Genomic DNA, 24,896 nt, shown 5'->3' with positions numbered 1-24,896 from the left:
CAAAGTATCTCTTTATTTAGGTGGTACTCTAGGTCTTATTAAAAATACCATAAAGTATTCTCAGAGCGTATTAGTGGGTGCTATGGCCCTTGCATACCTCTGAGGTGCCAACCTGTTTCTCCCCTTAGACAGCCTAAATAGGCATTTGGCATTTGTCAGGGCTTACGTATAGATTCCTATATTAAAGTGAGGGAGTAAAAATGTTTATAGAAGTCACCAGGTAATGACACCTGATGTGGAAAAAAAGTCGAAAATAGCAGTGACATTAGGGTAGACAGGTATATAACGTGTATTGCACATTACAGACCGCATATAAATCCTGCGGTACGGATTTAAAAACATGAAGATACATTAACATACAATAGTGGCACATTTGACACATCACACATTCACATTCTGCGTGCGTACACAGGCGACAAGGACACACATGAATAGAACACACATGCACATTTCTCCGCAGGTTTTAACTTTAGCTAGAACCGGGGGGCACTTTGCCTCATGGTCTTTTCAGGTTGGGCTTCTCTTATTGTCAAAGACTGAGGGATATACTTAACAGTGGCACCTTAGATACACATGATTGGACTCAAAAGTGCAGTACGATCTTATTAGCCCTTTCTCTATGTCATGAGGGGAAGGATAACCCTTCATTTCAAAAGTGCCCTGTCTATTGTACTGGGTAGTATGCAATCATACACTTACTACCTCAAGGAGAGGCGCCCTTAGTGATCCTACCCTTTCCAATCAAACAGACCGCTAGTAAAAGGGTTAGATGCAAATGCAGGGATTTATAAGGAGCAGAAATGACTGCCGTAATGAGGAGTGTGTCAAAACACACCTGTAGTTAGATTGACTTGTTTTTTACTCAGCGCACATGTAAATGATCGTGCACTGATCCGCTATTGGTCAGGAGCTGATATTTAATCCAAAAGTGAGCCCCTGTCATTAAATAGGAGGGTGTGTGGCAGCTCCGAAATACACACGAGGCAAGGGGGCCTATAATGAAGCATGTCACACTACCGGAGTGAGGCCGCCTCGTCCAATTCTTGGAACTGCCAGACTTTAGAGTAGGAAGACAGAATCGTAAGAGAAGCATTTGAAATAATTTTTCTACATGCTCTCTAATAAGTTACCACGTCACTTTGTCTTTTGATGTTATTGCCTCCTTTTATCCTTTGACATTATATGATGATTCTTCCAAGTACATTTTTCATACTAACCCGCATGTGTTACAGGGGCACTGCAGCTCTTTCTTGAGAAATTTCACCCAGAATCTGTACACTCTGAAGAAGTAGGTTTGCACTATTTCTCAGAGGAACTCCAACTTAAGCTAGTGATAATTTTATATGGGATTTTTATATAATTTTGAGTGAAATTAAATGGATATATTGCCAATCATCATAGACGCACTACACAGTCCTTGACTATTTCATCGAGGGATTTTGTTACAAGTAGATATTGTGGGCACAAATATGTTCAATGAGAAACACATGCTTATTAGCAAGAATGATTTTGCTCAAAAGAGCAAAATAAAGTCAGTGTGTCAGCTTAACTCAAATTTCGAGTGAGCTATGCAGTTCTTAGCCACAGTGAATCAATATTTTCCTTGTTCTTTGAGCTTGAACATTATTTTCATTGTTCTTATTGTTTGACCATTGGTAAATTCCTTCTGCAGCTGCAGCATCTGGCAGTGAGAATGTCCAGCCTCCACCGCTGGCGTACAAGAAGTGGGGTCTGCAGGATGTTGACAGTATTGTTGACCATGTCAGCATTGGTGAGTACTTAATCTCTCAGATTTTTTTCATCTCATCTTTTTTACATTTGGTATAAGGAAGTGAGCATATTAATACCTGTTACAGTGCTTCTTACAATTTGCATTCATGATTCTGAACACATCTTTCATCAAATTGCATTTTAAATCATAAGACCCTCGTGCTGGGATGGCGTTCAGTTTGTGGGAGTGTAAATCACTGATTTCTACCAGCTTATGCATGTAAGGACTGCATTATCCTGTCAAAAGAGAGTTCTGGGTCAGAGTTGTACAGCAGAATGTCGTCCGCATAGAGGCAGATTTTCTCCGTCCAGCCTGATGTCCATTGCAGACCCTGAATCAGTGTATCAGCTCTCTCCCAGCATGCCAGTGGTTGTATCGTCAGAGCAAACAGTATGCATCCCTGTCTAGTACCCATATGGAGAGGAAACGTACTTGAATATTCGTTATTGTCAAGTCAAGTCAAGTCAGAAAATTTGTATAGCGCACTACATACCCAGAGGGTTTCAAGGCGCTTAGGAAGGGGAGGAGGATTATTTGTCAAATATCCATGTTTTAAGCTGCTTTCTGAACGCTAGGTGATTCTGGGTGAGGCGAAGGTAAGCGGGGAGTGAGTTCCATGTCTTGGCAGCCAGGTATGAAAAGGATCTGCCTCCCATGGTGGTCTTGTTGATGCGAGATACAGTGGCAAAGGCTTGTCTGGAAGAGCGAAGTTGGCGGGAGGGGGTGTAGAAGGACAGTCGAGAGTTGAGGCAATCTGGTCCGATGTCGTAGAGTGATTTGTGTGCGTGGGTAAGCAGTCGGAAAGTGATCCTCTTATTGACGGGTAGCCAGTGGAGGTCTTTAAGGTGACCAGAGATGTGTTCGTTGCGTGGGATGTCTAATATGAGCCTGGCTGAGGCGTTTTGGATTCGTTGTAGTTTCTTCTGGAGTTTAGCGGTGGTACCTGCGTAGAGGGTGTTTCCGTAGTCCAGTCGGCTCGTGACTAGAGCGTGGGTGACTGTTTTCCTTGTTTCGGAGGGGATCCAGCGAAATGTTTTTCTGAGCATGCGAAGAATGTTAAAGCAGGAAGAGGATACGGCGCTGACTTGTCTGTTCATTGAAAGTGAAGAATCCAGGATGATGCCAAGGTTCCGTGCGTGGTCTGTCGGGATGGGTGCATTTCCGAGGGCTTCCGGCCACCAGGAGTCGTCCCATGCAGAGGGGGATTTACCTAAGATGAGGACTTCTGTTTTGTCTGAGTTCAGTTTCAGACGGCTTTGTTTCATCCATTCGGCGACTTCTTTCATTCCTTCGTGTAGTTTAGTTTTGGCGGTGCTGGGGTCCTTGGTGAGAGATAGGATCAGTTGAGTGTCATCCGCGTAAGAGATGATGTTGAGGTTGTGTTGGCGGGCGATGGCCGCGAGGGGGCTCATGTATACGTTGAAGAGGGTGGGGCTGAGTGAGGATCCTTGTGGTACGCCGCAGATGATTTCAGAAGCCTCGGCCTTGAATGGTGGGAGGCGGACTCTCTGGGTTCTTCCGGTGAGGAACGAGGTGATCCAATCAAGTGCTTTTCCTTGGATTCCGATGTTTCTGAGGCGTTGTAAAAGGGTGCTGTGGCAGACTGTGTCGAAGACTGCAGAGAGGTCGAGGAGGATGAGGGCGACTGTGTCTCCATTGTCCAGTAGAGTTCGAATGTCGTCAGTTGCTGCGATGAGGGCGGTCTCAGTGCTGTGTTTGGCTCGGAAGCCAGATTGTGAAGGGTCGAGTGATTTGTTGGCTTCGAGGAAGGCGGCGAGCTGGTTGTTGACAGCTTTCTCGATGACTTTGGCCGGGAATGGAAGAAGCGAGATGGGGCGGTAGTTTTTGAGTTCGGTGGGGTCTGCTGTTGGTTTTTTCAGAAGGGCGGTGAGTTCAGCGTGTTTCCAGTCTTCTGGGAAGGTAGCGGAGTTGAAGGAGCAGTTGATGACGTCTCGGAGGTGCGGAGCTATGACGGAGTCTGCTTTGTTGAAGATGTGGTGGGGGCATGGGTCTGTGGGGGATCCTGAGTGGATGGAATTCATCAGGCGGATGGTGTCCTCAGTGGAGATTGGGTTCCAGGCGTTAAGGGTGTTAACGGGGGGAAGATGGTCAGCAGATGATAGGGTGGGTTGGCTTCCGGGTTGGTTGTCAAAGCTGTGTGGATGTCAGCAATCTTGTTGTGGAAAAAAGAGGCTAGGGAGTCGCAGAGGGTTTGAGAGGGGGTGATGTCGTTGGAGTTGGCCGAGGGGTTGGAAAATTCCTTGACGATGTTGAAAAGTTCCTTGCTGTTGTGGGCGTTGTTGTCAAGTCGATCCTTGAATGCTGTTTTCTTGGCTTTTCGGATCAGTTGGTGGTGAGTGCGGATGACGCTTTTGAAGGCGTCCTTGTTGCTGGTAGATGGGTCTTTTTTCCAGGCCTTTTCAAGGGAGCGGCACAGTTTCTTGGACTTCTTGAGGTCATCGTTGAACCATGAGGCCTTCTTGTTGCCAAGTTTGTGTTGACGTTTTTTCAGTGGTGCTAAGGTGTCGGCGGTGTTGGATAACCAAAGGGTGAGGTTGGAGGCGGCTTCGTTGGCGTTAGAAGAGAGGGCTGGGGAGGTTTGAAGGAGCGATGTGGAGATCTGCTCCGTGGTGATTTTGTTCCAGTTTCTTTGTAGAGTTGGTTGGAGGTGGATGATGGGTTTCGGCTTGTTGTAGGTGAAGTGAACGCAGCTGTGGTCAGTCCAGAGGAGATCCGTAGTGTGGCTGAAGGAGACATGGTTGCTGGAGGTGAAGATGGGGTCGAGTGTGTGACCTGCGATGTGGGTGGGGGAAGTGACCAGTTGTTTAAGTCCGAGGTTGGCGAGGTTGTCTAAGAGGGTGGCGGTGTTGCGGTCGTTGATCTTTTCAAGGTGGAAGTTGAGGTCTCCCAGAAGGATGTAGTCTTTGGAGGGGAGCGCGTGTGGGGTGATGAAGTCCGTGATGTCTTCACTGAATTTTGCGCGGGGTCCTGGTGGTCTGTAGAGGAGGGTGCCTCTAAGGGTTGTCTTGGGGTCGATGTGGATCTGGAAGTGAAGGTGTTCGGAGTTAGCGAGGTTGGCGTCGGAGCTGGTAGAGATGCGGATGGATTTCTTATGGACGATAGCGATTCCTCCTCCTGTATGGTCGGTGCGGTCCTTGCGTGTGATCTTATAGTCATCAGGGATAGCGATGGCGATGTCAGGGGCGGAGGAAGCGTTCATCCAAGTTTCCGTTAGGAAGGCGACGTCAGGAGAGATGGTGTCTAGTAGGTTCCAAAGGTCAATGGCGTGCCTGTGGACCGAGCGGGTGTTGAGAAGGATGCATTCTAGGTGGTTGGGGTCGGGAATCTGTGGTGTGGTCGTAGCGGAGATGTTGTCTTTGACTTTGATACACGCTAGTGGGTCACTAATCAGTTATTGCACCTATCTCAAGTAGCACGGACCTAGATTAATCATCTCTAGCACTTTGAATAGATAGTCATTCAATGGATTGAAATGCATTTGACGCATCCAATGACACTACTGCTGCCAGTGACACTACATTGGCAGTCTGAGCAAGACAGCTGTGTAGCTAACGAAAATTCAACCTGGTACTCCTACCCGGCATAAAGCCAGACCGGTCAGGATATATGAGGGTTGTGATTATGTATGTCGAACGATTAATACTTTTGCAAGAATATTATTATTAACATTCAGGAGAGAGACAGGCCTGTTGAAAGAGCATTGGTTCATTTGTTTGCCTGCCATTTGAACACCTAGATCGGTAGCCCGCTAGTACCAAGGGCCTTGCCATACTGTAGGGTTTTTATGGCCTCCTCTTTCTCTGCTGCATCAGAGGGGCATCGAGTGCCGCTTTGTCGGCTTTGGAGAGCCGGGGGAGCAGAATGTCTGGGAGGGAGACCAGTATCTTCTCTGTGGTACTACTCAGTGCCGATGTGTAGGAGTGTGAGTAATGGCAAGTGAACTCCTCTGTAATACAAGCATTACCTATTATGGTCCCATCTCTCTCTGTTTGGATCCCTCCCACCACCCATCTTGCCTTTTCCTCTCTTACTCAGGCATGCCAATAGTTTCCTTACCTTATTGCCAACTTCATATAGTCTACAATGCAGTCTGCATGATGGTTACTGACTTTGTTAGTTGCCATCTCATGGTATTCCCATTGGGCAAGTTCTCAGTGGTGTCATAAGTGTTCAGTGGGATGCAACACATTGAGTTTTTCGAGTTAAAGAAGGTTATTCTCAATGTGTTGCATTAGTTTCGCATTTGGCTTCCACTAAGGATATTGCCTGCCCTCCTAGGACTGTTTTATAAGCCTCCCACATCTCCATCTGCGACCATACTGAGAGTTAATTTTCCCAAAAGTAGTTGCCAGTGCTGTGTCACAATTCCTCCACTACTCCCTCTTGCTTCAGTAACCAGGCTTCTAGTTTCCAGAGTTTGAAGTGCTCTCATTTACTTCTACCCAGTCTTCATTTAGCGGTGAGTTGTCTGATATCTCTCTGGCTGAGAATCGCACCTGTAGGATATGGGACATGTATGACCCTTGCATTAATATATAGCCCAGGGGTGAGTATGTTTTGTGCGTCCCTGAGTAGAGTGTGTAATGCCGCAGAGAGGGGTTACACATCCTCCACACGTCCATCAGGTTGTATGTCTATACAAATTGTTCAAGTTGCAAGCTTCCCCCACTGTCCCTTTGTCGAAGTCAATCAACTGTTTCGTCCATAACCAGGTTGAAGTCACCCCCTAGCATTAATGACCCTCAGTAAGCTATAGATGAGTCACCAGTCTAGCTAGACCTGCTGCCTGTAGGAAGTGTGGGGGTGGGGGGGGGGGGGGGGTATGAGGCAGTACACTGTACTGATTGTCAGTGTCATTCTGTTCCACCTACCAATTACTAATGCATATCGCCCCATGTCATCTCCTGTGACTTTCATCACCTACAAAGGTAAGTTTCTTTTCAGCAACACAGCAACTCCCCCAGCTCAAGAGAAGTATCCTACATGATGTAGCAGATGATAGGCTCTCTCTTTAGCACTTTAGAGTTGTTTCCTCTCAGGCAGGTCTCTTGGAGTAACACCAGGTCTGGAGCATGTTGCCTGAGGTATTCATAGATTACACCTCTTTTAATTTTACAATCCATGCTATCGACATTCCAGGAGAGCAACTATATGCACCCCCTGCCTCAGGATACCAGCACGATCCATCATTTGGCAGGTAATATCTTACCTTAACTAAGCTGCACCATCCCGGGTCTGTGTGCAATACACCCTTGGCATTCAACCATGTTGCAGCGAAAGGAACAGCTGTGCCTGGTGGTGCAGAGGACTAATGTATCAACTGTAGGGGCCAGTGTGACCTCATGGTCACAGGTTCTAATCACGGCGGGTCCACTCAGCCTTTCATCCATCTGAGGTCGATAAAATGAGAACCATTGAGTTGGGTAAAAATATACATCTGTTATTCAGCGCCTTGAGACCCTTGGGTGACACGTGCGCTTTACAAATACACGCGTTATGTTATGTTGGTTGTCAGTCCCCAACAGTTCTTCCCAACCCATCCAACAGTGTTCCCTCCCCGCCTTCCGATGCCGCAGGGTGAAATTTTTCCACCACCACAATTTGCTGGGAGCCTGTCACCCTAAACATAATACACCTAGCTATCTTAAAAACAAAATATATAAGCAAGTGAGTTAAAATTTGTCACAAAGCAACTTCCCCCTATGACCATTATCAGTAGCTGCCTACATCCATAATCACATACATGTTGTACTCTATGGCCTTAATGTCAGCACTCTTCAACACGACACTCCAATGTACTGTACACGATTCCACTTCAATTTATAACACTTTACTCGACTATATGCTACTCCTCTCCATTCTAGTGCACTCCACATCACTATACTATACCACACACTACTGCACTATTTAACAGCACTATATGCTACGCCATTCCACTCTACGATATTCTACAACACTCCAGTCTACACTGGAGTTATTCCACTATAAGCAACCACACTTCACTCTACTCAATTCTGTGACACTACAGTCTATGACAGTAGACTGTACGACACTCTTCTCCACTCTACTGCACCACACTCCACTTAATAACACTGCACTCAATGACAGTACACTACGATTTCAAACACATTTTTCATAAACAAAAATGCAGAACCGTATAAATTCAATGAAAAAATCAAAGGTAAAACCTTTGTTATTGGTAGGAAACTTCAGGTATTCTTTCTATGTAAACCAAACTTAAAATACACTAACATTACAAATTTGAAAGTTATAGTTATACCTTAAATTTATACATTTTAATTAATGTGACTTTATTTATTCTTTAACTGCAAACCAAACTTAAACTACACAAACATTTCCGTTTCTAAACGTATACTTATACCTTTAATTTATAATTTAAGAATCTATTTCATATTACTATACCTCGCGCACCTCCATACAAAGTGTATTCATCTCGGTAGCCACACTACATTAATTATAACTCTCCACTCTAACATGCGCTGTGTTCTCACAAATCATGTCATTTGCGATTTTATAAGTGTGATTGTAAATGTTATTTATATTAAAGGGTATAAGCAGTGCATGGAGAATTAGAATCTCAAAATGTAATAGTCCCATAGCTAAACTTCAAGTGAGTCACTTGGCAGCTATGAAGAGGTGAGGTGATATACAGTTTGCTCTCACAGGTTCATGTGGTGTTATGACATTTGTATTACTTCCCAATATCCATAAGCAGCCTGTATACAGGGCCTGAAAAATATAACAGTGAGAGCTGCCCACTTTCTGCAGGGCAAGTGTTCACCTACGCACCTCAACCGCCAGCCCGACCTCTATACCTGCCAAATGGGCCTTTAGACAAACACATCTTTATTTGGATGTTCAAAATGTCAGATTTTTCTGTGCATGTCTTTTATTTCAAAACAAAGTTTCCAGGTCGTCCTGTGTGCGATGCAGATCCTCTCAACCAGTTCTGACCTTTACTTTGCATTTTGGTACCTCTAGTTTTGTTTAATGAAAGACTACAAGCACTATCAAGCAAAGTAAAAAAAACAGAATTGGATGAGCTACTACTCTCTGACATGGAGAAATTCGTGATCTGTATGACTGTTGAAAGTCCAGCATAAATAATAAATACAAAAATAAGATTGTGCTTAGTGTCAGGATTTTCTTTATTGAACATTGTAAGTATGTCGACTGCTTCTATCGGGCGCTGTGGTGCGGGGGCATTTCGCTTTGGGGAGCATATGTACAGAAGCTTTTTGACTGATTCCACCCCTCCCCCTGATGACTTACCATTCCAATCCTTTAGATGTTTAGCCTCGGTCTTTTGTCTTATCAGCCTAGATCTGGCAGGTCCTCTTTGCCCTACGGTCAGCTCCTCCTCATCTATTGTCACAATGGCTCTTCTTGTTGTATTCTACTTACATGTTCTGCTGCCTTCTGTGTCATGCTCCTCTGCTTTCTTATGATATCTTGCAATGCTACGGTTCTGATACCCTCCACTATTATGACGCTCGTACCTGTTCTATGTTTGTCTATTGGCACTGTTTCGCCACAATTGTCTCCCCTTATGTGTGTCGCAATTCTCTGTAAAGTGCTCTGATACCCTGTAGGGTCATGTCCGCGATATACAACTAAACTTTTTAAATAGATAAATAAAATAAATAAATCCTTCAAGGGGTGGCTGACCACAGACCCCATTCCCTGGACTGTCTCCCCCCCCCCCCCCCCCCCCCCCTTGAGTCGTGATTGGTTGTTGCAGATACCAAAGTGATGTTCCTCATACACATTACACAATAGACTCTCTCTTGCCTCCCATCACCTCCTGAATGCTGTTATTGTGTACATTTCTTTCTGTAGTATCCTCTCTACTCTCTTTATGTCACTAGGGAGGTCTCTTCCACCTGCTAGCCAGTGTTACAATTGTTATTGTTGATGTTTTTGTTGATCTCTTATGGTATTAGTTTTTTATAAAAATAATAGTCCGAGACTGATTTATTTTGCTTTCGGAAAAAACTTAAGACCCTGCTCTTTCAGTAGATCTGTCCTTTCGCTCTAGCTGGCTCATTGTACTGTGTTGTGCCTTCTTTCTTTTCTTCTTTTGTCTATCCCTGGCGCCGGGAAACCCACTGCGGGTAGCTGTTTCGCATTATAAGTTCAAATAAATAAATAAATAAAAACAAATATACAAGGTTCGGATATATTGGCTTGCAAATGAAACCCCATTCTTTATAGTCCTCTGGGGACCTCGATTTCTTGCATGGCTGCTTGACCGAATTCATCGCTGGATTCTACGATCTATGGCTGCCTATTATGTATCCATTTGTTCCTTGATTTTTGATTAAAGCTCCTAACTGCTATGTTGCTTCATGAAATGCTGACACATTCCGTTATCTCTCACATTTTAGCCTATAGCACTTTGTATGCAGGATGTTTCAGTCTATTCTTAGAATGTTTAACGTGAGATTGCAATGTTCTACTGGGCGCAAAAAGGATGGCAGACGGTGTCACACATGGCCTGAGGCCTCTAGGCAGAAATGGAAAAAAGTGAAAACTTGCAAGCCTCTAATTATAGATTCTGTAGTATCCTGATAATACCAGCCAATAATTTTTTCTTGGCAGTAGTTTCTGATTAGATTATTGATGCAAACCCAGGGCTAATATTTCAGACTATCTAGGTATAATGTGCAGAATGAGACTGTGCTTACTTTTTTAACCATACACTTCTATCCCTCGTTAGGCATTGGCACAAGTGTCCAGTGCTGCATTTTTGTCCTTGAAATAATTTTTGTCAAGAAAAGGTTAATTTTGTGTAGGGGAATGGGGCTGTAACGGACTGCTTCAGCACCAGGCCCTTGTACGGTAGGTTAGAAATCAGCATTGCAAGGTTTTGCCTGTGCTTATTTATGCTAATGGACACCGGGTCTGGTTGTGGAGCATGTCAGTAGAACATCAGTACACAGTGTACCTGAGATACTACAAGAAAAACAGATTTTCTTCAGGCACTTTATAAAATCAAGTCTTTGTTTGTTTGCTCCCCCTTCTCTGTGCCAAGTTCCATGAGGTGACTGGTCATGGAGATCTACTATACACCATTTCCATTCATCCAGTCATTCAAAAGAATTAAATGTTAGCAGAAATGGGCCCCTTATGAGCTTAGCTAAACAGCAGGTATTTGGATGGCTTTAATGGTACCATTACCTATTTAGCTCTGACTTTGGAAGAATTTAGAATTATCCATGGACAATTTTGTAAATTGTATACATAAATGTGAATGAACTTCTTTAGCAACGTTTGCCTATTATTTTGCTTCCTTCTTATCTTTTCTTTGAGCTTGTTTAACCTATTGTCTATCCAGCCTATAGGATACTGGTTTCCCAATAAAATGTTGTGCCATTTCACTGTAAGATTAGATGATATAAAAAGGGAGTTGTGGAAAGAGATACTAGTTCATGTTTTTTTTATAGACATTTGTAGATATTTGTTGGATAATATGCTGAGCTACGTCTTTCTCGATTTTTTTTTTTTACTTCTTATTCAGTGGCATTGTGTGTGTTTGTGTGTTTGTATGCATTCTTGCCTTCTTGCATGACATTAATTAAGCGTGTAGAAAAAAGTACAATTTTGACCAGTACCCAAAGGGTCCAGGCCAACTTGTAATGATATAGTTGCAACTTTGTTCTCTGCTTTTATTTCATGAAGCTCTACAAGCAGTCACATGAAACTCTTGAATCTTTTCTGGTTGCATTAGGAATAATGACCCTGTCTCCCTTTGATCAAATGAAGACTGCCTCCATTCTTGGTGGCTACAATGCAGCAATAAAGAGCAGTCCTCCCGCCATGTCGCAGTATATCACTGTGGGCTCCAATCCATTCACTGGTTTCTTTTATGCCCTTGAGGTATGTCTTACATCATCTTATTTCTTTACCTTCAACATAACTTATTTTGTGCAGATTGTTAAACATGTGTTGATACTATGTGAACTAAATTTCTGATTGTTAAATATGTGTTGATGGTGTGTGTGAAATAATTGTTGGTGCCTGAGTGTCAGGCGCCAACAACAATGAGAACTTGCCAAGCTTGGAAGATATGAAAATAACCCCCTCATTGTTATCCGCCAGCTGATAGAGCAGTTTCCTTTAAAGTGCAACATAGTTCATGTAGGAGAAGTCATTCCTTGAAACCATCCTGCTTGGGAGAACACTATTGGACTGTCTGTCTCTCTACAAATGAAAATGATTTGTTGGATGGAGACCATCTGAATGAAATAACTTTACATCCATGAAAATGTACAGTCAATTCCTACATTTATCAAGTGATTTTGTTTTCACTTGAGCAAATTTATGCCATTTGTGCTGGATACATCCTTTGATTGCTCACTTTAGACTATACCCAATGTACCAGAGTGGATCTAATAACTTTTGTGTCAGTGCCCCCGCATGCTGATAGGTGTTGTTGTGTGGCTCTTCGCTGATTCTATATTACCCAAGAAATTGCAGAGCAAAGCTGCATAAGCACTAGCTTCACGCCCTGACGTCAGTTCCTTCCTTTCCACCTCAGAACTGAAGCTCCACTTCCGCATTGTTGATCTTCTGGCGACTCCAAAATTGACTATTGAACAGTGTGCTGGGGAAAAATGTTCCCACCAAAAACGACAGAATTCTAGTCGTGCCTTTACTGAAGGAAGCAGATGTCGGTGTTGGACCTGCACAAGATGTGCCTTTGATGTCTAGCCTCCTGGTGCAAGCTGAAATTGTTTGTTAAATGCGCTCTAATGCACCCAAAGTTGATTATAGACCAGCAGGTGAAGCGGTGAATACAAGAAGTCGCATTCGTGCAGTTCACAACCTAAGTCATGGGCCTTTCTTGTAAGTGTTCCACTTCCCACCCAAAGTTTTGGGGTAAATCAGAGTCCAGGCATAACAAATTGAAGTGGGATTCAATCCCATTCCACAACTTTTTACTCCAAAGAGAAGCCACAAGGATATAAAGTATTAAGCTACGCTCTCTTAAGTTCTCTAGCCACAGATCCTATCCCTCTGTTGGACTTGACGGGCCCCAGTTTTCCGGGCTGCCACCAACCCCACAGCAGACCGAGGCCTTCAAAGCGGCGAGCTTCCGGCTCACTCTGGAGGACCGTTATGCTCCATAGAACCGCAAGCGCCTCCAGTCAGTTTACCAACAGTGTGTCCTTCCCCAGCACCGTCTGTCCTCTTGGGAAACATTACTGGGCCTATACCAACTCTGATAAAGACGTATACTCTGGCCTTAAGATCTACGCTGGTACATGCTGCCTCAATTCCAGGACCAATGCCACCGGCACTGGTAGATGAACCGGTGCTGATACTGTGTCAGATCCCGATCTCACATCAGCTCAAGCTTGACCATTGACCAAGCTTGGCATGCAACAAATTTTATAGATATGAGACCAAAATCATAAAATATAGGTAGACCCCCATTATGCGTTACTTGGTGCAGTATGCCCAGTGGTAATACTTCTGTGGGAAACTACATGTTTTCCGGTGTCTACAGGCCCAGAATTATTGCGCTCCTCCGCTTCCCCCACCAAGCCCCCTCCAACTCCAGGCCCGATAGTTTCAGGTCTTAAGACACCACACCTATATACTTGTGAGGAGCTGCAGGCAGTGGCTACGCCCAGCCTCTGTCCCCTTCATTTCATGGCATGGGAGAGCAGAGAAAGCTCCCTGCACCTGAAATAAAAGAAGCTGTGCCTCTCCTAGCCCTCAGCCTTCCCTGTGCTGGGAAAAGGAAAAAAGCCCCTGCAACATTTACCCACGTGCTTCAAGCAGGTAGCAGGTGTGTGCAGATTTGGGCCCTCATTTAAATATATATAAAGATGTGGAATTAGACGCTGGTTCCCCATTTCTGGAAGAGAAGCTTGTAATGCCTGCTAACTCACAGGCAGGTACGGACCAGAATTGTTATTTACAGCCAAGTATCTTCCCGAGGAATTACCTAGAAACTTGTAATGCGGCCCTAAGGGATGTTTTTTTAAAATTGGATTTCCAACAGGTAAGACATTTTAAGTGCTTCAAAGGGGGCTGTAAGGGGCTACCTGGCACTTCACACAAATTAATAAAAACTGCAGGTAAAAGCATACCACTACACCTCTCACCTTATAGCTGTCAGCTTCTTTCCCCAGAAATCCAAGTCTTGTGTATTCAACGTGGGATAGAAATCTGATTCCCTTGTTGTCTTCAAGTTCTGCTTTTCACTGAGTCAATAATGTATTATCCTAATATTCTCTATCTTTTCGGCAGGTATGTCCTCATAACATGAACTCAATTAGTCACCCAATCCAATAACTCGATCCTAGAGGATTTACAACAGCCCTATCTTCTGACATTTATTTGAGTGGCAAGGATAGGCTTCAGAATGTTTCATGTTAACAGACTTGATAAATAGAGTTTTCCATTGTTTTTCAGGGCAGCACGCAACCACTATTGTCTCACGTGGCTCTAGCTGTCGCCAGTAAGCTTACTTCTGCGCTCTTCAATGCCGCCAGGTAATGTGTTGCAAAAACAGTGCTCCGTCCTTGTTAAACTTGTTAAAGAATGGTTTTCCCTGTATGGAGTGTTCTGTGAGAGCAGTAGTTGAGTGATAATTCTGTATTTCCACCCTTCCTTGTTTAGCCAGTGTTCCGGGGTTATGCAGAACTCACCCCACCAAAAAATAATCAAATATGTGTTTGTAACTGCTGTTTCTATGTATGAAGAGCCTCAGTTGGAAAGACATTATTTAGCAGCTGTTATTTTAATGTCACCCGGAATGCACAAGTGTGTGTTATTTTGCGATACTCTGAGCTGGAATTTAGAAAGATAAAAAGTCCCATGGAAATCCTGCTGTTGTTGTGTTACATGGTAGTAGCAACAGTCTTATTCGTGTGAATTTGCTTATCAAATCTCACATTAGTTGTTTTTCTTATATTTGTGTTTTAGTGGATGGTTTGGTTGGAAAAGCAAACATGAAGAAGAACCTGCCCAAAAACAGAAGCCGAAAGTCGAACCCGCAACTCCTTTGGCTGTAAGGTAATAAAATACAGAAACTGTGTACATCCCGCTGAAATCCCTTGAGTTGTGGGTGTAGAGATGCACAACTCATCCCAGTACGAAACAATCATCTCTGATGCCAGGGAAATGATTGTTACCCTGTACAAAAAACGCTTGATGTTCTATTGCTTCCCAAGTGGTACACAGTCAGGCCAAAGCATACAATGCCAATTTGTTGTTTCTTTTAAACTTGCTTTTACATATGCATACATTTCCTGTTGTGTATAGATCTGGAAAACAGTGCAATACATTATTCTTGCCCATGTTTTCTCCACACCTCCAAATCTGTCCATTCTGTGCAACATGTGTGCTACAAGGTGCCCTCAGGCCATTGGTCATCGATGTATGTGGTATACAAAAAGCTTTCGTGGAAAAACAAGAAACAATTGTACAGTATTTGTCAAAGAAACAAAAGCAGGGCAGAAGGGCATGCACGCCTCAGTCCCTCAGCCAGTTAATCTCTGCTGCATAGGAGCCTCCGTGAGTACATATCTTATAAAATTGGGGGATTTGTGCAAGTGGCTCCTGCATGGGGGTGTATATCTGTAGACATAGGTGCATGATCCCTCTAGCTGAGATTGACAAGCTCTCTGACAGTAGTCCAGTAGTATTAAGTAGAATAGACCTTATTTTTAACACAAATCAACTCAGAACTTGCAAACTACTGTCTCGAGGGTGGTATGCAACACTACTGTGACTCATCTCATGGGAGGACCGACGGGACGGGTGAAACAGCGGGGGTGGCATCTGGCCAGCAATCGGGAACCTCCAGATTAGATCCAGTGGGGGAGAGGACCAACGCACCTCCACGGGCAGCAGGCCCACCTGGAGTGGGTCGGGCAGATGCAACCACCCAGGACTTCCAAGACATCCTGATGTGCCACACCGGCCTCTTAACTAAGTGCAGGATTTTCAAGCTGGCTACCCTCTCTGGGGACTGCTAAGAGGACTCATTGCACCCAGAAGGTTTTCCCATTCTTCCAACACCTCCATCCAGAGGCCAGCTATCGGTTTCCTATGTACCCCACCAGTCTCTTCTCTTGGTAGGGCTCTTCCTTCTGCTCGGGCCCATATGGTTACATCTCTGATCCAGTAATCCACACCATGCCCCTCCCTGGACTGCCAGGCCATTGCTATGCATCTTGTCACCAGTATCGGAGCCAAATCCAGGAACCCTGTTCCGACCTTCTTAGGTTTGGGTTTGGAAAATATGCCCAACAAACACATCTCTATACCGCACATGAGCTTACAATTGAAGATTGCATTTAGTTTTGCCAGCATAGTTCTCCAATGCGTCTGTAGATGAGTGCACGACCCACATCATGTTGCAAACATTTGCATCTTGAAATTCAGAAAGGGGGCACATCCCTGATACTCTCCCATAAATGGTGATGGTTTTCTGTGGGGTCAGGCTGTGGGGTGTGTGTAGTTAAACTGTATATACTTTAGCCATGTATTATGTGACACGCTCTGCAGGTATGCCAGGATTTTACCCCGTTTCGGGTCGGTGATGTCACTTCCCAGCACCGTTTCCGATTTTTCCTTAAGCACATCCAGGGATTTCCTAACCATCACATTTAATGCTTTTTAGGACCATGTGATGAGGTGCGTCCCGGCCCCATTGTCAGTAATAACTGGAATACAGTATGGGTTGGTGGTTCCTCAACACCAATGCCCCATAGTCCCCAGAAGGTCCGCCACATCGCCTCATAGGTAAGCAATTGGCACCGTGGCAGGTCATTCTGTGCGGCCAGCTCCTCTAGTGGGATAAGTGTGCCCATTTGGTAATAATTACTGATCGTCGCGTTCTCCGCCTACATCCATATGGCGAGTTGCTTGGCAGTGAAAGAGAGAGGCTCCCCATGCAGCAGGCCCACCAACGGCAGCGCAGGTGCATAAAGTACATTTCTGCCCATACGTTTGACACATCTATGCCAGCATCACAGCATGGTGTTTTGCAGAAGCCCTGGCCGCAGAATCTTCAGGGCCGGTTTAAGCTGTTTGGCCTGTAAGGCCCCCTGATTCGGTTCCAGGCCAGTCGGACCAAGCTCTGCTTGATTAGCACCGTCCAGCCACCGGGTGATCCACTGGAGTTGGGCCTCTGCAAAATATAGCTCAAAGTTAGAGACTACCAACCCACCTTCCAGTGGAGGCTGGTGGAGAGTCTCAGGTGAGACAATATGGCAACGTCCATCCCAAATTCATTCCCAAAGGATGGTGTCCAACTGTCTAAACCTGGGAGTCAGTGTACGCACCAATAGATTAGTGAAGTACTATTGTAGCCGTGGAAGCATCACCGTTTTGGAGTTCCAATATGTGCCAAAAGAGGCAGTCCAAGCGATCTCCAGAAGGGATCTCAAGACCTGAGGGATTGCAACGCCACTTCCAAATTGCCCACGCAAGTCCTTCATCTCATGAAAGATTTGGATACCTAAATACTTAAAGGTATGGGGAGCCCAGAGTATGGCAAGTGGAAAACCTATTGTCTAGCGGGTGTCACGGACTACCAGAAACATACATGTCTTTGCCATAGTCCCTTGAAGACCTGAACAAGTCCCGAACTCTTTTAGTAGCTGTAACATGTAGGCAATGTCCACTTCCCTGTTCGCCGTATAGATCAGCAGATCTTCTGCTTAGAGGCATATGTTATGTTCACACCCTTGACCCAGTGTAAACTGAAACCCATATGGGGCATAACCTCCTCAAGAAAGTCCACCTTATTGTATCAAAGGCTTTTTTCAGGTCTACTGACATGTTGATAGCCTGCAGTTTGGTCGTTAAGTTGCTGTTGTAAAGAATGTTATATAGCTGACGAATATTGAGGGAAGTGTTGCATGCTGAGATAAACCCATTTTGGTTTTTATGGCTCTTTGTCCTCATATGCCGCAACAGCCTAGTCACCAACACCTTTTGAGTATTTTAAAGTCCATGTTTAGCATGGAGATGGGCCGTAATGCTATGGCTGTGACTCTGGGGCCTTGGACTTATGTAGCGGAACAATCGACGACCCTGTAGTAGAGGATGGAAGGAGCCTCGAGTCAAGTGCCAGTCTCATAGACAATACTCTGGCATAGACAGCATACAATTCCGCCGGCAGTCCTGTTCCAGGAGATCTACTTGTAAACTCTGGAATGCTCTTCCTCCTAACATCAGAAACATCCAAAATCATGTGTCCTTCCGAAAGGCTATCTCTTCCTGAAATAACTCGCTCGCACCTTTGCATTGGGATCAGCACTGAGACGCCCCTTTACTGAGGCAGCTATGCGCTTTACGAAATTAATAACATAACAAAACATGCCTATGATGGTGCTCCTTATTTCCTGAACTGTGATTGGGCCTCCCAAGTCTTCGGCCTCCTCAATGGGGAAGTGTCGGAGCGCCAAGTGGTCCAGGAGGGAATGATGAGACCCTAGCAGGTCGGTGCATATTGGTCGGTACAGTGTGGCGTAATAGCCTCTAAACACCTAGTTAATGTCTTTAAGGGAGGAGAGCATTGCTTCCTCCTGTTAAAGTAGGCTAGTGATGGGGTGCCTCTACTCTCCGGCCGAGTAATCCTGGCCAGGAGTTTCCCCATTCTGCCCTCCTCTTCATGTGCTCGGCTAATATGTACATTATAGTTATGGTGTATTAGACGTTCCAGGACGACATTTTATTTCTCATTTGTTTCTAACAGCCTCGGTAGAGCCTCTGGATCGAACCCCAATTTATTAACTAGTTTGTGTAGTTTGCCCCCTAATTGCGTTAGTTCTTGGTCAAGTTACCGGTGGACTCCCAACAGTCTGGTTCAGTCAATGCCCTCAGACCACCACATTAAAGGCCTCCCATTCAACCAGGCAGCTCGGGATTGTCTTTTGGTAGGCTGTGAAGTAATGAACTATTGCATCTCGCAGTGTATTGAGATAAGGGATATCTGTGAAGGCTGCCAGGTGAAGTCGCCTCATGGATTGCTGGACGTTCGTCTACAGGTTTAAAGGTCAGCAGTAGCGGACTATGGTCTGAAAGAGTGCATCTGAGATATTCTGTTTGAGTTTCATACCAACAAAGCCCCCTAGAGCAGACATTGCGGTTGAGTTGTGTGTGGACCTTGTACATACTAGAGTAATATGAGTAATCCCTGTCTGAAGCATGTTGTATACACCAAACTGCCTCTAGCTCCCAGTGAGACATACAGTCTCTCAGACCCTTTGCAGCTCTATGTGCAAGTGCCCCAGGCATCGGACGTGGAGCGGTACAGGGTGGTGTACACTATTGAAGTTACTTCCAAGAAGCAGGGCACCTTCAGCCAGGTGGCCCAGCTGTGAAGGGAGTGACCTCAGAGAGTGTATGTGGTCCTGGTTGGGTGCAAACACGCCACCCAGCACTACTTGCTTGCCATATATTTGACCCCCCACCAGGACATAGCCTCCCTCTCTATCTGTTTTGCCCATTGTGACCTCAAAGGGGACTCCCACCCTCACCCAGATTAGTGCTTACCCCGAGTTATAGTCATCAATAGCCAACAACACCTCCCTGCTCTGCCCTCAGCCCTCCCCTCAACACCTTGTTCCCCTCAACAGTAAACCTTAAAAGAGGTGTCCCAACACCCCAACCCCAGGGCAGTCCAGCAACTGCTGGCTACCCAATCTTTAACATTTGAAAGTACAAGGGGCACGATGATCCACTATTGTATTGTATTGTATTGTATATTTGATTTGTAGAGCGCCTTATCACCCAGGGGTCTCTAAGCGCTTAGCGGAGAGTGGATACAAAGTTGTTAAGGGAACATGCTAGATGGTACCCCATGCCTCCTGGAATAGCACGGTTTTTAGCTTTTTTCTGAAGGGCAAGAGACTTGTTTCTTTGCGCAGGTTCTCAGGCAATTGATTCCATGCTTTGGGGATTGTGTAGGAGAACGTGCGTCCTCCTAGAGAGGACAGTTTGAACCGTGGGCAGATCAATAATGCGGCCTCTGCTGATCGTAAGTTCCTACTAGGGGCATACGGGACAAGACGTTTCTTAATGTATTTAGGGGCTTGCCCATATAAGGCTTTCTGCGGAATGCATAGGCCCTTAAACTTAGCCCGTTGATTCACTGGCAGCCAATGAAGTTTGCCAAGAAGGGGGGTGGCATGGGTCCTTCTTGGTTTGTTGAAAATGAGTCTGGCCGCGTCGTTCATGACAATCTGAAGTCTGTTCATTAGTTTTTTTGGAGTACCAAAATACATGACGTTGCCGTAGTCCAGCCGTGCCAGGATTAATGCTGATACTGCTCTCCTGAGAGTGTCCGCCTTCAGGATAGGAGACAGTTTGCGTAGTTGTCTCATTAGGCCCACACACGTGCCCACTACCGCTGAGACCTGGGCTGACATAGTGAGGTTGGCGTCTATAACTATGCCTAGGCTTTTAACTGTTTCTGCCGGTACTGGGGGGTTTCCTAATTCAGTGGGCCATAAGAGGGCACTCCAGGGGCTAGATGATGTCGTGATTGCAAGCACCTCAGTCTTGTCAGGGTTAATCTTTAAAAAATTTGCCGTCATCCAATTGACTGTAAATTTTAAGATGTTTTGCAATTTTTGATCTGCTGTTGGAGTGTTACCAATTTGAATGATGATCTGAGTGTCATCAGCGTAGTTGTATATACTGCAGTCCATCTGATTCAATGATGAGATGAGGGGCTGCAGATATGCATTGAACATCAAGGGTGACAGGGCTGAGCCCTGTGGGACTCCACATGTGATCCTTGCTGCCTCTGATACCAGGTCATCCAGTTGTACTCTCTGAACCCGTTCACCGAGGAACGAGGTCAGCCAGGCATGGGCCGTGCCCTGGATACCAAAGTCCCACATCCGCGACAGTAATAGGTCATGATTGACCGTATCAAATGCCGCGGAGAGGTCAAGTAGCACCAGGGCACAGGGATCTTTTTTATCTGCTTTAAGTCGCAGATCGTCTATTCCACTCCCAGAAAAGCATTGTGGGGTAGGCCCAGAGAGTAAACCTATCTTACAGTCCCCTTTCTGTGTCGTCCCTAATGTATATCATGACACCATAGTGAAAGATTCTCTCTCGAGGGTGGGAACGTCAACTCCATCAACGTCTCACCATGGATGGGGCAGTGGCGGCTGGCAACTCCAAGAGTGGTGCGGTGGGCAAATTAGTGGTTCAGATGCACGCTCTTCTCTTACATAATAATATAAAAAGGCACTTACCTTGAATGCAGCAGACAACACTTCCTCCTCGCTCTAGTTCTCTTCTCTTGTCGGGACTCCAGTGCGGGCCCCAGCCAACTCCCTTAACAAATCCTGGTGCTGCTCTCATTTAGCATGAGAAAAGCACTAGGGTTGGAGGGAGCACCTCCCTCGATGCTCTCGAGCACTTTGGAGTCCTGTGCTTGCTCTTAACCCAGCTGTCTATGACAGCTGGATTGAGAAATTTAAAGTTTGATTGTCTGGCTGACCTTCGCTAGACTGCCGGCAAAAGAGACATTCACAATGTAAACTAGTGCACAGGCAGCCCACCACTCCTCCCTGCTGCTACCACTCAGCAGGCCATGCCCGATCCTGACACTTAGTTCTGGACGGGTTGATGAAAAATAAAATGATAATAAATTAACTGTATTACCATATTATTTTTCATCTTTGAGGCCATTTTAGTTAGTGGGGCGACACTTCTTCGCTCCAATGGAGGAGCCGGCCCTGGTATAGGGACTCCCTGTCCCTGGAGCCCTCCTGTCTCAGTTTATGCAAATGAAGCCACATTTCAGGCTCTGCTCGTAAGTTCAGAGCCCAGGCGCTGCGCTTGCCAGGGCGGTAGGAATTTGCCGGCCAGCTGGGCGGCCAAGCCCAGTTCAGTGACTTGTAGCCCCTCGGGGCAGAAAGGTGTCGGGGGGGGCTCCAGGCCCCACTCTAGCAACGCCTCTCAGTACTCATGTTTGCTGTGGGCCCCAGACTCTCGCGTGAAGGCGGGTGTTAACTGGCGAGCCAGCAGGGCCCGCGGCCTAGTCCTCCTGACGCCTGCTGCGCCTTACTCCTGCCCTCCTGGCTGATCTCGTCCGCCTGTTCCCCGTCAAAATCAAGGCACCCCTTGAATTGTTGCCCAAGGGGGCTCGCTCATCCCCAGAGGCCTCTCAGCTTGGGTTGGCTCCTGTGGAAGTATGCTGCCTGCAGGATTAGTGCAAGCCGATGAGGCACTCCAGGATTAAGAGTCTGTCATCTTGGCTAGTTGAGCCACACCCCCAAAGATGCCAAATTGGTGGTGGTCTTTTTAAGAGGCAGCACTATATTTGTTTTCTATTTTGGGATGCATTACAACAGTTCTATGAATTACCAAAGCTGCAGCACAAAGTGTGAATGAAAGACATTTAGTTTTAGCCTGCAGCACAAACCCTGGAACTTGAAAATAGCTGACTTAGCAAAGGTCATATTCAGAGGTTTTTGCACAATTTAACAACCTACCTTGGAAGGAAATAGTGTAAGCATCAACCAGAAGGAAAAAACACCCTTCTGGTAAAAAATTAAATTCCAGGCTGACCCCCAGGGAAAACCTGATATGCTGAAATAAGCCCTGTCTGTAAATCCACTCCTGTTTGCATTTATTGTGACCACAGGATAAAGCAAATTTCAATTAATCCACCTTTCCTGTTACCCTATATTTTATGAGAGGCAACCCATCTTGGCACAACTTCATGTGTAGCTGTAATGTTTTCTATCCAACTTGACCAGTTTTTCGAGAGTAGAGTAGCTAGACCTCTGTTTTCAGCAAGGTGGCAGGGGGTAAACGAAATGGACTAGAGCAAGTGGATCCCTGGGGGTCAATGATGCTAACTCAGGGGGTCCGTGACTGTTTAGAAAATAAGTAATATTAGCAGAATAATAAACTATACATGCTTATAAAAGCACAATAGAAAATTGAAAAACACAAATTGAGTTGGTATCCTCATCTTGATTCATGTGAGCAATGCAGCACAGCAAACAGAATCCAGTAAGGATGATTGGCAAATAGAGAGCATACATTAAATGCAAATGAGACTTCTTTTAGAAGTAAAACCAAACTCTGAAAACACTCCAACCTTCCCATTTAAAATTTAGATTTTTGCATATTTTTAGTTTTTGAATTAAGGTAATAAAATTCATAATTTGTGTATTTGTTTGATAGATAGATGGGTAGATGGAATATTAGAGGCAAATAGGTAACATCTAAGATGGTCCTTTTTAGGTCTGGCTTGATAGCGCAGTTGTCTGTAAGACATTTTGTCACTTATTCTTTAAAATAGCTTTGGCTCCGCCCAGTATAGTATTATGCTGTTGGCCATTTGGTGTATTATTTAGCCTTCTAGCACATGCTTCCATCGGAGTTCATATGGGACTATTTTACATTGGAAAACCACACTCAGTCATCACACTATGCACCACAATCAGTTCCCACTGAGATTAGTATCTGCATAACCTCTACTGAGTAACGATCTTCGTCTTCTGGATCCGGACCCCGAAGACGAAGGTTGTTACTCAGTAGAGGTTATGGAGATACTAACCCCAGTGGGAAGAACTAATTCTTTCTTGTGAATATTTATTGGAGTGTATTAAATCTGAGGAAATGGCATGTTATCTTTATCTAGATAACTAGCAGCCCGTCCCGGCGTTGCCCGGGGCAGAAGTGGGCTGGGGGCAGCATTTTAAGCTGTTGTGCACTCCCGCCCAGGCCCCCGCCCGACCCGACATTGCCCAGACAGCCTCCCGCCTCCCGCTTTTAGGCTTCTGTGCACTCCTGCCCGGGCCCCCCCCCCCCCCCCCGACATTGCCCAGACCGCCTCCCGCCTCTCGCTTTTAGGCTTCTGTGCACTCCCGCCCGCCCCGACATTGCACAGACCGCCCGCTGCCCTCCTCCCACCTCGCCTTTGCCTTACCTGAGCCGCCGCTCCTCCACGCGCTCCAGACTTCACCGCCACTCCTCGTCACCGCTCCTCCCCGCCTGTCGTCATCACGCACGTATAGGTCGTGGTCAGCGCTAAGTCGCGGCCAGCGCTAGTTTTAGAGGACTACTTTGTTTTTCAATTTAAATTTTTTAATTTACGTTTTATTTTTATTTTATGTCGCCTATGTCCATCTACACACCCTGAAGATTCCAACAATGTATTGGGTGTGTGGATTGGCGCTGTGCCAAAAGGTTTCTGTTCTCTCTTTATAATAGTAGTATAGATGAGATGTGGAGAAGAATTTGTGTCTCATTTTGGGATCACACCTGAAAAGAGACTGCACAGTGCAGTTTTGTCTACCAGACAGAACACATATGGATTATTTGCTCTGTGAAGTTTGCATGGACAAAACACGTGGGCTGGGCTGATTAATTTTCTTTATACAAAGAATACAAATAAATGGAGAAATTTGCAACAAGAGTATGTGACTCTGTGTATTAGAAATGTTCACCCCTTGAAGAGGGGTTTAGGCAGAATACTTATTGTTTCGGGTGAATGTCTTTTTGAAGCTGAAATCCAGATAATAGGAATATTTTGTAACAATTTGGTCTGAGGATATTATTTGATGTCATATTCTTAATTAAGTATAACCTATTTACTGAGATAAAATGAATGCTCCTGCTTTAGTTCTAATAATTCTATGTGTTGACTGATTGCTTAGTAGTAGGATCATAAATAGTTGAGCTTTCAGAGATTGAAACTTATGTAGATACATACTAGTGCGATCAGCATATAGCCTTTACTGCCTTTTTCTATTTTTCAGTACAATTAGCCAACATAGGTGTCTGCCGCTTTGGCAGAGGCAAGCTACCTACGCAATGGTAAACATTCTGTCGATGCGGACGGAGATTCAGCCTGCATACATCTAAATATAAAAAAAAAACAGTGCCACTACCGACACCAACACCGCAGCCAGAGAACTTCACCAATGGATCTCCTGCTGCGCTGACAAGCTCGCTCCTGTCCACAACCCCGTCAAACAACGCCCTCTGAAGGCCGCCTGGTTCACCACAGAACTACAAAAAGCCAGGTGCTCCTGCAGACGCCTAGAGAAAACCTGGCGATACCAAAAAAACACGGAAG

At 45.3% G+C, this 24,896-nt stretch overlaps 1 protein-coding gene across 1 annotated transcript in view; it reads left to right on the top strand.

Annotated features, from left to right (window-relative positions):
* RAB3GAP2 (RAB3 GTPase activating non-catalytic protein subunit 2) overlaps nt 1-24,896 on the top strand; it is a 684,945-nt gene that overhangs the window by 208,344 nt on the left and 451,705 nt on the right. The window contains exons 9-12 of the mRNA XM_086927924.1: nt 1,673-1,771; nt 11,544-11,692; nt 14,240-14,319; nt 14,753-14,842. Of these exons, the coding sequence (XP_086784050.1) occupies nt 1,673-1,771; nt 11,544-11,692; nt 14,240-14,319; nt 14,753-14,842 (418 nt within the window). The remainder of the gene's footprint in view (nt 1-1,672; nt 1,772-11,543; nt 11,693-14,239; nt 14,320-14,752; nt 14,843-24,896) is intronic.

The sequence above is a fragment of the Lissotriton vulgaris genome, chromosome 6 (genome assembly GCF_964263255.1).
Source record: "Lissotriton vulgaris chromosome 6, aLisVul1.2, whole genome shotgun sequence".
Taxonomy (NCBI): Eukaryota; Metazoa; Chordata; class Amphibia; order Caudata; family Salamandridae; genus Lissotriton; species Lissotriton vulgaris.
Note: the sequence above shows the minus strand (reverse complement) of the source record. Positions and strands in the feature narration are given on the sequence as shown.